Source organism: Bison bison, unplaced genomic scaffold, assembly GCF_000754665.1.
Source record: "Bison bison bison isolate TAMUID 2011002044 unplaced genomic scaffold, Bison_UMD1.0 scf7180017863702, whole genome shotgun sequence".
In the NCBI taxonomy this organism is placed as follows: Eukaryota; Metazoa; Chordata; class Mammalia; order Artiodactyla; family Bovidae; genus Bison; species Bison bison.
Genome location: NW_011494274.1, coordinates 1531865 through 1547737, shown reverse-complemented (window position 1 = coordinate 1547737; position 15873 = coordinate 1531865). Strand labels below are relative to the sequence as shown.

The window sequence follows — 15873 nt, the reverse complement described above, 5'->3', positions numbered from 1 at the left end:
CTTTCCTATTTTCCTGTCCCATAGGCATCCTGGGGCACTCCGTCAGCTCCCGTATAGAGTAGAGAATATATGTGGCTGTGCCTCGGGGCTTAAAATTGTAGCAGTTGAAAAGCCTTTAGAGTGAATTATTAAATCTAAACCAGAGCCTCTTGGCTTCCTGTGCTTGACTTGGAGTCTGTTCCATTATGGTAGTTTTTACAAAACACTTCTGAATGAGAAATACATTCCAAATCTCTTTTCTCCCCCCCTCCCCTGCCAAACGCCACCAGGAAACAGAATCTGGTTATTTCAGTTAGAATATATTAATCCTGACCCTCTCCAGCCCTTGGGACTTTTCAGGTTAGGCCCACACGGCTTCTATTTTTACTCTAGTCTAAACTGTGGTCATATGGATGGCAAAATAAATACTAGAATATTTTAGTTCGGGAGGGAGAGAGGCAGCAGTGCTTATAATAACATGGCAGCAAACCTCTCTCTTCCCTCTGTTTGATATTCCAAAAAAGGAAGAAAGCGCCACTCAGAGCACATCTGTAAGTCATGAACATTTTCCTTCTGTGTGTCATGCATATTCAACATAACGCCCCTCCCTGCGCGGCCCAGGCGTTGCTTTAATATCCATTGCTCCATAAGAGCCCTAGTTTTGGTGCCGACAAATTTAATTCAAGACCCAGGTAACTTCCCTTCTCTCTTTGGACCAAGAATCCAAACCCTTTATCACAAAGAGAAGTGCAAAGTTGTGATGTGTTCTGTTCTTGTTCCCCACTCCCCACCCCTCACCCCCTACCTCCTTTTTGACATCCATGTCCCTGAAGAGGAAGACTGGTTTTGTTTACATTTGGAAAGACCCTGATGCTGGGAAAGATTGAAGGCGGGAGGAGAAGGGGATGACAGGATGAGATGGTTAGATGGCATCACTGACTCGATGGACATGAGTTTGAGTAAACTCCGGGAGTTGGTAATGGACAGGGAGGCCTGGCGTGCTGCAGTCCATGGGGTCTCAAAGAGTCGGACACGACTGAGCAACTGAACTGAACTGAACTGAATCCTAGGAAGAAAATTAAGGGGAAAAAAATGGATTGAATTTCACAATATAGATGTTTCGAAACTCAAAAGTTACAAAAGGACATAAAGTGAAAACTCTCTCTAGGTGAGAGATTTTGCATTTTATTAGTTGACCCTGTAATTTTCTCTAGGTGACAAAGCATAAAGTATGTCAAGAATTTAGGTGCAAGGTTTAGCTTTCTTTCTGCTCAGTTTAGTTGGTGGCTTTTCTTCGTGAAACGGTGGCCTATAGAGACTGAGGGCTGTGGAACAGGGGGCTTTGTAGAGTGATATGGCTGTGATACGATTACTGGCAAGGGAGCATATTCTTGTGTATTGGCAAGGAAGTGTCCGTAATCAGGGCCATTTGTGTTACCAAGGCCTAGTTTAAAGAGAAATGGGACCGAGGCCCTGAATCCTGCTTGCTTGGGGGTTGGGGCGGGGGTGAAGAGAAGAATTGCACCCTTCAGTTAAATAAGCATACAGGGGCTTCTAGGTCCTCCTATTTGAGATACCATTTACTGAGCCAGGACCATACTGTAGACTCAATAGACAAACCCTGTAGGAAGAAAAATAATGTTGAAGCAGTACACTAACATACCTATGGTGAGACATCTTCTGTGACAATGATATGGATTCTATTGAATCATAAATGTACATTGAGATGAGCCAAGTAATCCTTTGGTCAGATTTTTTTGCTATTGTTTTTCTTAACATGCTGATTGTTGGGCTGAGCATTTTATTAGAGAAAGATTTTGTTTGTGCTTTGTTGGCTAGAAAATCGAAGTGCTTTGACCCACATTCTGTTCTTTTTTTAAACAAAGAAGAAAATTTCTACTGTGAAGTACTCTAACTCAGTGTTCCTTTTTGAAACACTTTTCAGCCATTCCGATGTACTCCAGAGACTAGTGTTGTGCCCGGCTCATTGGAGGCATTCTTAATGAGTTGGCGAATTCTTCTAAAGTCATCCTTATCTTTCTGTTAGTCCTCCTCACAATATGAGGCTAAATTCCAGATTCCCCTTTTCATAAGGAGACCTTGTAAGAGTTCATGGATTGAGTTTTCCCCGATGTGTTTTAACCAGGTAACTTGTTTCAAATATGTGGTTATTTTCTTTCACCCAGTGGCTTTAAGCTTGCTTTCAGCCTTTCAGAAAAATGTGACCTCTCCTATTTGTTGAACCTTTACCCATATGCTGGCTCTGAAGCAGCAGGAGATACAGACAACACCAGACCTGGTCCTGGTTCCTCAGCCTCTTCAAGGAATGTACATTCTAAGGGGTGAGGTAAGATTACCACATCCAACGGGAAAATCTGCCATGACCAGTAAATTCTGAATGAGTGGTTCAGACCTGCAGGGTTGTAAGTAGTTACCTGTAGGAATTCTCTCATCTCGCATGCTTTGGTTTGTTTCAAAAGGTTCATGGAACTAGTTGAATTTTTTCACAGTTGCTGATGATTTGACTCTCTTAGAGTTTATTTTTTAATGTGACATTTTTATGAGCAGCCCAGTCATCTTTTTGCTTCATACTTCACACCCAAATATGATTCTGCCTTCATAAACCTGATTTTTTTTCTTTCCAGAATTGGTTTATTTTCCTAATAGACACAAGTAAATAATTTAAACTAAATTCATACTTAATGGAAGGCATGCTGAAGTGTTTCTTAAAGTTAGAGACTAGCTTTGTATGTAATTAAGGACCAGTGTAGGTGTTTGAAGCAGGTCTGAGCTTAAAGATCTTTCTTAAGGATTTCTTAAGTAGGAATTTAAGAATCTGCTTTCATGGGTGACCTCAGCTTTTGTATGAGTTACACACAGGATGGCAGAATAAGTCTAGGCCATTGTTAGATAGCAGAGCATTTTCTGTAAACAAGTCCTTAGAATAAGTGCTTGGTAAATACAGTAGTACTTGCCTGTAAGTATATAATGCAGTCATATCTCACACATGTTCAGGGACCACAGTATGCTTCCCAACAGTAAACATAAGTTTCTTTCCTTCCATTACATCTTTGATTTGGATGGGACACCTAATAGAGATGAAGGTGTTACTAAAAATGAATGAGTGACAGTTGGCAGCCTTCACAGGGGCAGTGTACAGGATGTTAGGCAGAGAAGAAATTGTTAAGCTAGAATTCTAACTCTTCACACAGATTTTTCCCCATCTATAATGCCAAAAACACTAGTTCTAAAAGATGTTAAATAGATTTTCAGGGCATGTGGGGAGAATTTCCATGGCCAAAGTTTGAAAGTGTTGGATCAAGCAGAGTTCAACAGGACTCGTGTATTACAATTCTTCTCAGGGCCTTCATTATGATTACGTGTGAATTACAAGGCAGGGTGGAGGGGTGGGTAGTGGGCAGGCCCAGCAAGGCCAGCACTCTCAATGAGCACACACTCTGAAGCCCTGACTTGGACATGAATCCCTCTTCCCGTCTTCTGAGCTGTCTGTCTTTGGACAAGCCTCAGTTCCTTGGTCTGCAGTGGAGATTGTTGAGATGATTAAATGTGCCAGTGCTTATAAAACACTTAGCACAGAATGCCTGGCACATGATAAACACTTAGCAGTTAGCTACAGTTAATCCTTTTGAACCCCAGGCTGACTAGCTCTGATAGCTTCGTGTCGTGGGGCATTACAGTTCAATAGCAAGAGCCCAGAATTTAGGTGGCAAATGTTTTGGGCTCCAGTTTGACCACCAACTAGACTGGATGATTTTTAAGTGACTTTATCACTGTGGTGTTCTGTGTCTTCACTTTTGGAAATAAATAGGTCATCCGGATGCCTATAATGTCCAGTCAAGCTCTAAGATTATATGTTCCCATGGGCTCTACCTAAGCCAGAGTTGGCAAGTTCATCTTAAGGGCAAGTATATCATCCCTGTGGGACTATGTAGGAGAAAATTTTAATTATCATTTCATTTACAGTGTGTGTTAACTGGTAATAAAATAGGTTATTAAGTCATCTCTGGAAAAATAAGCTAGAGTTACAGCCAGTTTCATGCTTTGTAATCACCATGAAAGTAAATAAGCATTTGAGTCTTTGAGGCCAAGTCAGGACTGAATGTGCCTTTATGCTAAAACTAAGAAACATCATCCAGGTACTTATTTCCTATGAGGTGATTCAGAGTGTCATAACAAGCCACACAAATATTTAACTTTTACGTCTGAAGGCTAATTTTCTGAAGGTTGGGTTTGGGGTGGTGGTATCCATAAAAGGCTTTCTACTTTCTGACTTTGCTATCAAGCCTAAGTTTCCACCATGTGTGCGTGCAAGCTAAATCACTGCAGTTGTGTCCAACTCTTTGCAACCCTATACACTGTAACCCGCCTGGCTCCTCTGTCCATGGGGTTCTCCAGGCAAGAATACTGGAGTGGGTTGCCATGCCCTCCTCCAGGGGATCTTCTGGAACCAGGGATCCAACCCACATCTCCTGCAGCTCCTGCATTGCAGGTGGATTCTTTACCACTGAGCCACCAGGGAAGCCCCAGTTTCTACCATAAGGTGAATTTAACACCTACTGCTTTGAGCTTTAATTATCTCGACCACTGTTTATCGGTTGCACTAGTTTAAGGCATTTAGAGGACATCCATCTAGTAGATAAAGCAGTGTATCTTTTAAGGAAGACCTCAGATTTCTAAATAACAGATTTCCACCCTGGCAGTTTGAAACATGAGATTTGCCGGATGTAAGCTTTACCTAATAATTAAAAAAACCAGCAAGTAGATTTATTCAGTTGCCATCTCACAAATTTTCTTTGCTGAGACAATGGGAAGATTTGTGATATTTTTCATTTTGAGATTAGTGCACTTGCGGTCTTCTATGCACCAAATCAGCATTTTCTCCGTTCATTTTTATTACAAACATCATATATGTTTGGGCTGAACTATTTTGTCAGAATATTGATTTTTATCATCCTCAAGTACGCGAGCCCCTCAATTTTCTGTCCTTGGAGGAGTTTATTTCCTCTTCGGGGTTTTGTATAAAGTAAATTGATGTCACCAGGTCTGAGTGGAGATTTTTTGTTGCTTTTTATTTTTGTGTGTGTGTGTCATGGAACCTGGGGTTTGGGTGGAGGAAGTGGCAGTAACTGACTAGAAATGCAGGTGAGGTCAAGTGGTGGAAGAATGTCTTTCAAGGCCAAGGAGTTTTAATTTTATCCAGTGGAAGATAGGAAGCCAAGAAAGGGTTTTTTATATTAGCAGGGGAGCAATGTGGTCATGTTTAAGAATGGTCCTTCGGCAGATGATGGATTCAGAGACAAAGCCCTGAGGGGTGGCCGAGGAAGGAAGCCTTTGTAATGTTCCAGGCCCAGCATGGCATGGTTGCTGCAGTTTGAAGGGTAGGGAGGAAGCGATAGAGTTGGGAGACAATGGCAGATTTTACCAGCCTTCAGGCATTACCTCCTCTGTGGAGATAACTCAGGGCTCGGTTTCCGTGGCTGAACCTCCGTTTTGTCCTGGGGTTGCTTTTCCTCCTCATTGTACCTCGTTGCTTTCCACATCTTCCCTCTGCTCTCCCACAGCATGTCTCGCATCAGCTGAGGGGAGAAAGGTCTGGAAGACCAGCTTTGTTTTTCTTCCAGCTTGTACTCTGAGCTCTGTTAACCAACAGTATTGACGCTGCCCCTTGGTCACGGCCAGTCCCGAATGAAACAAATTCGGTAGGAAATCCTGCCGTCAAGCTGGGCCTCTCACGTTTCCTCCCCATTGGTTTCTTTCATCCAGGGGCTCTGTCTCATCCAACGCGAGAGTGTTCCGCGTGTCTTGGGGTTTTCTGCTTAGCGAGGCAAATCACAGTTGGCTGGTGTAGAAGCCGTACTCTTAAGTCACCCCTTTCTTGGCTTTTGAAAGATGCATGTCTTGCCCAGGGAGTGTGAGTGCAGAATTCATTTCCCTTTCTGGGCATGTTAACTGTAGCAATCCTTTCTTCACAGAGTGTGGAGTCTTCACCAAAGGAATTGTCATGTTTGCAAAGATTTTGTTTGTTTGTTTTGAAGAAAAGACAGTGGAGGTTTTCTTTGAGCGTTATCTGCTACTGTGGGAAAAGAAGCCTGCTTATATGAGATCACACTATGGAAGGTTGTGTGTGTGTGTGTGCGTGCGTGCACGCATGTGCTAAGCTGCTTCAGTTGTATCTGACTCTTTGCAACCCTATGGACTGTACCCCCCAGGCTTCTCTGTCTATGGGATTCTCCAGGCAAGAATACTGGAGTGGGTTGCCATGCCCTCCTCCAAGGGATCTTCCCAACCCAGGGATCAAATGTGCAGCTCCTGCGACTCCTTCACCGGATTTTTTTTACTGCCGAGCCACCAGTGAAGCTCTCTATGGAAGGATAGATATTGGCAATTCCTCTTAGATGCTTGGTGCCCCTGACGTCAGAGGAGGAGATAACTTTTAGTGTGATGGCATAATTATTTGTACCACATCAGACAGTGGAGGAACAAATCCTTTTAGCTGCCCTCAAGCACATTAAACATCCCATCAGCCCCAGGACTGCCCTGGAGCCTCGCAGAGCCTGAGGGGCTGAGGGGGTGCCAGCTTCTTTAGATGCGTCCTGAGCCCAAGTCTTGTAGCAATTCAGGTCCCACAGCCTCCTCCTAAGGAGCTGGTTGTCATAGAGAAGTGAGTTGCTTGTCAAGCCAGCCTGCGTGGTTGAGTCGTGAGGTGGCCACAGTCCTCTGGGAGACGTGTTTTGGCCCATCTGCCTGTGCGTGTGACAGACGTGCCCATCTAGCAACTGGGTCACCTAATGAATAGACTTTCAGTTTACAAGTGGGGATTAAATATTTCGTGTGGCCCGTGTCACCTCCAACTTCTTTGACAGAGCCAAGAGGAAAAAATCATTCAGTGTTGAGAAAAGGCAAACAGGTTTCTGCTTTTAAGTTCAAGGTTGCGCAAATAGGTCCCTGTCCACGTGTACAGTTTGGGACTGATGATCTCCGAGGCTTCAGATGGAAAGATATCAACTGTAGGAGTCCCCCAGGACTCGTGACATGTGTTAACTCTGAAGCCTGAGTCAAAGGCCAGTTTGTTTTAGGTAATCTCAATAAATTTAGGTAATTTCAATAAATATTTGCAGTCAGCAAATATTTATTGAATCCCCATGCCTTCCAAAAGGGCCAGAGAACTCAGGTCATTGAGGCCCTGCCTTCTCCAAGTGTGCTCTGCTGAGGGGCCACAGAAAAATGCACACCAGACAATTAACAATAACACCGAGCCTTTGTCTTCAGTTGTTCACAGGCTACAAAATCCAAAATAGTAGTTCCTAACAAGGGGACATGGAAGGTCTGAAAAAACAGAGCCTGTTTTGTAGACTGGACTTGAGAGAAAGAATGAGAGGGTTCTGCTGGTGGAGTTCATAGGACAAAGTTTAGTGCACGCAGGACAGCAAACGGCCCAAGCGGGGTTTGGTGAGCACCTGCTGCCCACCAGATGGTGTGATTGTGGGGAGTTGGGTGAACAGAGGGTGTATGAAGCACAGTCCTTGCTCTCATAGAAGCTAAGAGACTGCCAGGGTCAGTGACGCTGATGGTGGGGCTGTGGAACCCACAGCTCCTGATACTGTAGGTTCACGAGCTTTGGGAAACCTGGCCCAGACTGGTGAAAGCCTTGGAGACTACTATCATGCAACATGGCCTCAGAGGGCAGAGTTAAGCTCTGACTGTTCTAGGAAAATTCCAGCACACTCTTGTCTCAGGGTGCTCATTCAGTGCCTGCCGGCCAGGCCACTGGGAAACCAGTGTCTAATTAAGGTCTCAGTTCTCAGAACGTGCCAATGTGGCCGCTTAAGCAAAGCGGGCAGCCATACCTTCACGGTAGTTGTCACTGAGGCCTGGAGGACACTGGCTTGGCTTTAGGACACTTCGGTCTCTCCAATCAGCTGTCGAAACCCTAGAGAAGAAAGTGGTGCCGTGATGGGGTGGCCCCGGTGTCCTCCTTGGAAGGTTCCAGTCCAGTGACAGCTGGAGCAGGAGAAGGTGTTATTTTATCAATAAAAGGAAATCTAATGAAAGCCACTGTAATGAGGGAAACATTTTTTTGTCATTCCTGTTAAAAACAAACATTCCATTTGATTTTTTAAAAAATAGGACAATAATGAGTGCTGCCTTTTTCCAAACACAAGTGTTTTTAGAGGCTTACAGGCTGCTGTATTTGTTTCTGGGCTTTCATGAGATACTGGTGGTAAAATATCAATTTACTGAAACCATTTAAGAAAAATTATACATCTACTCAGCCTCCACTTCATGCGAATGACTCTCTTGGCAGGATTAAGTTGAATTTTAATACTAAAATTCTTACTGAAGAGCTAAGAAGCTGTGGAACTGGTCGACTTAGTGAATGATCCCTTTCCCTATTCAGTGTGTGATTTGCTGTTACCCAGTGCCAGGAATATAAAAAGAATGCGCTCGTGTGGGTTTATCTGCATTTGTCATTAAGGCTCCACTAAGCCTGTGGGCCCCAGATGCGGCTCGCGGTGGGCTGTTGCCCCAGTCCACAGCCTCGCAGGCCCTGCTCCTGGCGGGTGTGGTGCTGGCCTCTCCGTGGCCCCTGAGAGCTCCTGGCCATGATGGTGCCTCTCTCAGTGTGGCCGGGCCTGTAATTGTCCAAGGGACCTTGACGCATCCCTGGGAGGTGATTTTGCCCAAGCACCCTAATACATCCCCAAGAAAGTCTTAAATGAGTTGACTGTCTTGCAGCTTTTCCAATCAAGGAGCCTCACGGTAACTTTGGGAAAGCAGATGGCTCGAGCTAGCACTGGGGCCACTGGAACTCAGACAGCTTTAGTGGGAAGTGAGGAAATAAGCCCGTGATAGGTGCTTCTGAGGCATCTTCTGAGGATCCACTGGGTTAGGTTTCCCTCAGGAGCATTGTCTGTGGTCAGCCCTTGACGTCATGCGACTTGTCAGGGTGTGCTGAGGAAAGGTAGGGACAAAAATCGGCTTAAAGGAACAGGAAAGAGGGTAGGTAGTCACTGAGGTATAAGCCTGAATAAACTCATTTCCTAATTTCTCACCATCCTCGCCTCTCTTTGCTTTCTCAGCGGGCAGAGCTGACATCTGATAAAGACATGTACCTTGACAACAGCTCCATTGAAGAAGCTTCAGGAGTGTATCCTATTGACGATGATGACTACGCGTCTGCATCAGGCTCGGGTAAGGCTAGCTGCATCCACACTCATCTCTGTTCTCTGTGTTTGTGTATGCACGTGCACACACACACCCTCTCTTACACACACATACACTCACACTCTTTTGGAATGTGCTTCAGGGAAGCAAGCAGGAGGCATAACTGTTAAGGGCACGCTCTGTGGAGTCACAGTGCCTGGGTGTGAATTCTAGCTCTCAGCTACTTGAGCTGTGAGATCTTGGGAATATATTTAATTTGGCTGAACCTCAGTTTCCTCATTTATAGACTGGAAGATAATAATCAGCCCTCCCACATAGGGTTGTCATGCATCTTAAGGGGTTGATACATCTGTAACTCTTAGAGCTTGCTGCTTGGCGTGTGGTCAGTGTTCTGTCAACATTATCAGAGTGATGTCCTGAAAACCACCCTCAAATACTAGTTTCATAAAACTGCCAGCCCTACCTTAAAGCTTATAAATGAGACCAAGAAGAGTTATACTTTCTTACTGCTAGTGTATTGCTCAGAAGTAGGAGGGAGAATGTAGCAGCCAAGTAAAATGATTGTACACTAATATCTTCAACTCCTATGGTGTATCAGTTATCTATTACTTCAGTAATGCCTCGTAACAAACCATCCCAAAGTGTAGTGGCTAAAAACAACAGTCATTTTGTTTAGCTCCTTATTCTTCAGGGTGGCAATTTAGGTGGCCTGACTGGGCTCTTTCCCATGTCAGTGGTCAGCTGCAGGTTGAGTTTGCTGATCTTGCTGGGCTCTGTCATATCTGTGGGGTAGCCGGGCAGACGTGGCTCTGGTCACTGTGGGCTCTCATTCTCCAGAAGTCCAGCCATTTGTCCACAGAGAGGAGACAGAGATCCCAAGATAGCAAGTAGGAGTGTGCAAAGGCTCTTGAAGCCTTCGAATGGGCACAATTTCACTACCATGTTTAATAGGTCAAAGCCAGTCGTAGGCCCAGCCCAGACTCTGCCTCCTAGTGAAGGGAGCTGTAGGGTTGTCACAGTGCAGAGGAAGACACTACAAGGAAGAGAAAGGATTTGATCATTTTGCAATCAATTTCCCATACCTGGGACATATTTCACCTGTGCCAGGAGGCTCCCAGGAAACTGAGAAAGAGGAGGAGTTAGTGCATGTATTAATGATCAGATCAGGAAGGTGAGGTCAGCAGCATGCTAGGCAAGTCTTATCCAGGATCTTCCTTGATTTGAGTTTCATTTTACATTCAACATTTGGTAAAAGTCTGTGTAGTTAAAGCTATGGTTTTTCCAATAGTCATGTACAGATGTGAGACTTGGACCATAAAGAAGGTTGAGTGTCAAAGAACTGCTACTTTCAAACCATGGTGCTGAAGACTCTTGGGAGTCCCTTGAATAGCAAGGAGATCAAACAAGTCAATCGTAAAGAAAATCAACCCTGAATTTGATGCTGAAGCTGAAGCCACCTGATGTGAAGAGCTGATTCATTGGAAAAGACCCTGATGCTGGGGAAGATTGAGGGCAGGAGGAGAAGGGGATGACAGAGGATGAGATGGTTGGGTCAGTCCATTGGACTGACTCAATGGACATGAGTTTGAGCAAACTCTGGGAGATAGTGAAGGACAGGGAAGCCTGGTGTGCTGCTGTGCATGGGATTGCAAAGAGTCAGACATGAGTTAGCAACTGAACAAATGCTGAATGTAGATGTCTCACAATCAGATCAGCGTGGGCTTCAGAATACCCAGAGCAAATTAAAATTTTGTCTTTGGGAGAGATCTAGCTACGTAAGAATGAGTATCTTAGGTTGGAAAATGGCGAGTCTGAGAAAGACAAGAAGGGTAGTGGCCGACCTAGTTAACAGTGAGCTTACAATGCAGTGCTCATGTAAAAATAGCCCTAGTTATTCTGGGGAGAGTGATACATATCACACATGCAGGATGAGTGTGAAAAGTTGTTCTCTGTAGCCCACAACTCTATTAATACTGTTCACTCATGGCACCTCTTTTTTTGGTTAACACCTCAAAAGTGCTTTGTAACTGTCTTCTTCAAAATGTCTCAGGAAATATACCTCTACATACATTTTGGTCCTCATTTCACAGATCTTAGAATCTGAGAGTTGTTAGAGACTTGTAGAGGTTGTCCAAGTCATTTTTCTGATTTCTGCTAAGATGGTCCTTAAATTTAATATAAAGAATGCAGATTCAGTCCTGCTCCTCTGGAAGCCCCCCCATGTCCCCCATCCAGGTGGAAGGGGATTGAAGTGGTCGTTTGAAATCCTGAACCACTCATCAGACAGATCGAGCTCAGACTTAAATGTGGGCCCACATTGCTTCTGCCTTGGCTGCAACCTTGGGCAGATCATTGCTGCAAAGAAGTGTATCGTTCTGGATTTTGGAAACCTCCTTGCACTATACTGGGGATGTTGATTTTCAGCTTAAAGGTAGCAGAAGTTATAACTAAAACTTGTAAAGCTCTTTACTTATTACTTATTTATTGCATGTCAGACACCATTCCTAGTCTTATAACATCTCTATAAAGACAGATTCTGTTACCTCTGTTTTTCGTATGAAAAAAAATCTAAGGCCTGAGGAGATTGAATAGCTTGCCTCAGATCACACACACTGTTGGAAATGGAGCTGGGATAGGGGCCAGGGAGCTGGGCTTGAGAGTGTGTTCTCTTCGCTCCTTTGCTCTACTGCCTCCTGTGTCCTGAAGCCCCACTCTAGAATGAGGAGACCCTGCCTCGGCGATGCACCATCCCTGGTGGAAACTGGGGTCTCCTTGGCCAATGTTCCCTCTGTTCTCAGTGCTGTCACACTGTTCAGTAGAGGAGCACAGAACCTGTAGGAATGTCCCGAGACCCAGAGGGCACCTCCCAGGGGAGAAGATGTATCATCCTCTTACTATATATGTGGGCTCAGGGGTGGGCATTGACAGACATAGAAACTTCAACCATCCACTTAAACGTTCCATGGACGTTCACTGTGGGCCAGATGCTTGACCATATTCTTTGGACACACAGAGATGAAAAACTAGGTTTCTGTGCTCAAGGAACCAAGAGTCAGATGAGAAAAATGTAGACATGAGAAAAAAAATAATTGTTACACCATGTCATGGGTGATATAGCCTAAGAAGGTGCTGTACAACAAAAGTGTTTAAGAGTTAAATGCAGAGTTCTGGATAAAGGTAGCGGATTGAAGGTATATACCTTCCAATACCCAGCTAAACTGCCCAAAACAAACTGGGCCTAAACTCATGAGGACAAATGGAACAGTATAGGAGCCAAAGGCCACAGTGTTTTGAAAGCTGGGAGGCAGATGGGCTTGTAGTAACAGACTTGGCAGACATGAGAAAGCTGAGTTAGCCAGCTGTGGGGTGCGGATGGGGGCGGGGGTGGGGAGAGCAAAGAAGCAAGCTAATTTACACGGCAGAGTCCCCACAGGGCCCTAGAATTCACGCCACTAGATGGAGGGTGAAGATGGTACTAAACTCAGGATGACTGACTGAAAGTTTATGAACTAAGTCGGTTTCCCACCTGAAACTATCACAACATTGTTAATCAACTATACTTCAATACACAATAAAAAGTTAAAAAAAAAAAAAAAGTAAGTGGATTCCCTAATTCCTTCCCATCAGAATGCAGCAAAGGGATTGATGCTCCTGACCTGAGAAGAAAACTGGAGGTTTGTTATCTGGAGAGAAAAAACAGAGGGTATTTGGACTGGAAATGTACCAGGCACATTTGGGGATGGGGGCCCCACATTGAAAACAGGGAGAACAAGTTCTTAGATTAATGCTTAGGTGAATGCAGAGATTTTCGCAGTTGTCTTCTCCCAGTCAGTTCCCAGAACTTGGCCTTCACCCTCTCTAGGGACTTGAACCAACTCAAAGGAAATAGCTCTAAGATACTGACATTGGCATTTGACAGACTTCTCCTGTGTGCTCAGAGCTTCTAGTCAGCTGCTCAACTTTTCCCTCTTAAATACGAGAAGACAACCAAGGCTCCCTGGACATTTACAGGAGGACTTCTGAAAGATCCAGACCTTCCTATACCCCCAAATGGGAAGAGAACAGAAACTAACAGTGAGAACTTAGAGAAAAACGTACTAAATTTGGAGCGATAAGGTGCTTTAATGTTGAAACAAGAAGAGAATACTATAAAAAAGGAACATTGTGAGAGTGCAAGAGTCCTTGGAGAGTGAAACTGTCATGTCAGAAATGAACAGCTCATTAGGAGATGAGATGATATGCAGATGCTTATTCAATTCATTCAACAAATATTTAATAATGGCCCGTAACATGGGGAAATAGACACCATTCTAGGTGCTAGGGACACTTTAGTAAATAAAATCTAATGATGCTTTCTCTGATGGTGGAATAATCTTATTTATTCCTTCCTATATTCCCTATTTCCCAATTTCATCTGTGAAAAAAAAAATGCCTTATTTTTCAAAAGATATATTTCTTTAGGAAGTAGAAAAAAATGTAATTTTTTTTTTTTTAAAGAAGAGACTCAGTGAACAGTGGAAGCCGATAAAAATAGTTCCATGATAGAGAAAGAGGGGATGACACTGATTTTAGGAATGAGAGTTTAAGCAGGAGAGTTTCCAGGGTAGAAACAGGCTTTGGCTCAAGGCTAAGCTGTTTCAGGCACAGAGGACAGTGAGAGCTGAAAGTCAGGGGTGAAGGGGATGTGATCAATGGGGTCCCCAGATTTCTGGTTTGGGCAAGAGGGTCAGTCTTTTTAATAAAGATGATAAATGCAGTGGAAGAGCCACCTGAGGTGGGTCACTCATCTAATTTAAGAAGTGCTAACTTGAAAGAATTTTCTACTTTACAAAATCTCTTCTTTCACAACAAATTATCCAAACTCCTAATTTGGCGATTTGTATTTGTAGCTGTTGTAAGCCAAGAGTCTCGAAAACCCTTAATTGAAAAGTTTTCATTTCTCATTGAATTTTTTTCCTAAGAAGCAAATCAGTCATATTATGTATAAAATTTCTATGGAAAATCAGGGAAGCTGATATGAGAGAGCAGTGTATTTGGACCCATCATTATTAATGACTTACATTTATGTAACATTTTATGTACACAGAATGCTTTCAAATATATATATATATAATTCAAAAATATATATATATAATGTTTGCACCTCTGAGAATTAGTGGTTGTTATCCCCATTTTACTGATGAAGAAACTACCTCAAGCATTATTTGTCCAAGGTCACAGAGATAATAAATGCCAGAACAAGTACTAAGTTTGTTTAATGCCAAATCCCATATTTATTTCAATACACTCTTCACCATTTTTTTTCCTAAATAATGAGTGTACATGCTGGAGGAAATCAATATATTAACATATTTAAAATGAGTCATATTCATAGTTTTGCACTTTTCCTAGTATCTTACCTCATATTTTTTGAACTGCTTGTTATTTTAACATGATTCCATGTGGAGTCTGGGGCTATTCATCATTTTTTCCTGTCTGAGGAAGCAGGTTAGTTTGAGTTACAGACTTTGGATTTTTTGAGTTGTTACAAGTTTGACAAATGATCAACTTAAAAAGAATGTTGTATTTGAATGTGAACAATTCTCAAATGTTATTTTTGTAAAAAGGCAAAATGAACAAACAAAAGACATAGTGTCCAGTTGGAAGTCAGTGGTCAGTCCTTACCGCACAGATACTGGGTCAGCGCCTGGAGGTGCTGGGATTTTGTTAGACACTCTTTTGGGGAGCCAATCAAATGCAATCCCTCAGCCATAGGAAGCTTGTGATAAATGCAGTCTTAGGGTAAGAAAGGTGGTGCTAAATAAGCAGGTGATGAAGACTCTAATGTGGAAGGAAGGCCTTCTCCAAGGAATGACATTTGTGCTAAAAGTCTAGAGGTGAGGTTTAGAAATTAACTAGGCAAAGACTTCTGGCCGAAGATCAGACTCCACAGCTGGAGTCTAGGGGATAACAGGACAAATGATGCTGAAGGAAACTGAAAGGTAGGCCAGGACCGACTACACAAGAAGAGGCGGCGGCGTTTTCTATTCACCTTGGGAGCAGTGGAGTGCCACTGGTACGGTGTTAAACAGGAGAGTGATGGGTTGCAGCCCGTCTGTGCACAGAGGACTAGAGGGAAACGAGGAAGAAGGGAGGTACAGTGGCGGTGGGAAGACTGGACGGGGTGGAAGCCCGGGAACTCCAGAAAGGTGTTAAGAGTGGAGACATAAAAAGAAGGTGAAATCCATAGAACCGGTGATGGATTCAATGTGGTGGTGAGGAAGAGGGGAGGGAGCCAGAGCTGTGATTTACAGGAACAAAGGGTTCCACTCACTGCCAGATAACGTGAGGAGAAAAGACTGCGTTTGTAGAGGGACAGGCAGGGAAATCATGAGTTCTAGTTTTTTAAAATTTTATGGACAGATAGTTGATTTACAATATTGTGTTCATTTCTGCTGTACGACAGTGATTCAGTTGTGTATATTTTTCCATATTCTTTTCCATTATGGTTTATCACAGGATATTGAATATAGCTCCCTGTGCTATAGAATATGACTTTGTTGTTTATCCATTCTATGTATCATAATTTGCATCTGTTAATCCCAAACTTCCAATCCTTCCCTCCTTACCTCCTCTCCCCTGGCAACCACAGGTCTGTTTCATGAGTTCTATTTTGAACATGACCAAGATGTATTTACTACCTTTGAGTCATTCAAGTGAAAATGCCAA

General features: G+C 43.5%; 1 protein-coding gene across 1 annotated transcript in view; it reads left to right on the top strand.

Annotated features, from left to right (window-relative positions):
• The window catches only part of SDC2 (syndecan 2), a 123801-nt gene that overhangs the window by 95151 nt on the left and 12777 nt on the right, over positions 1–15873 (top strand). The window contains exon 2 of the mRNA XM_010833476.1: positions 9081–9192. Coding sequence (XP_010831778.1) covers positions 9081–9192 — 112 coding nt within the window. The remainder of the gene's footprint in view (positions 1–9080; positions 9193–15873) is intronic.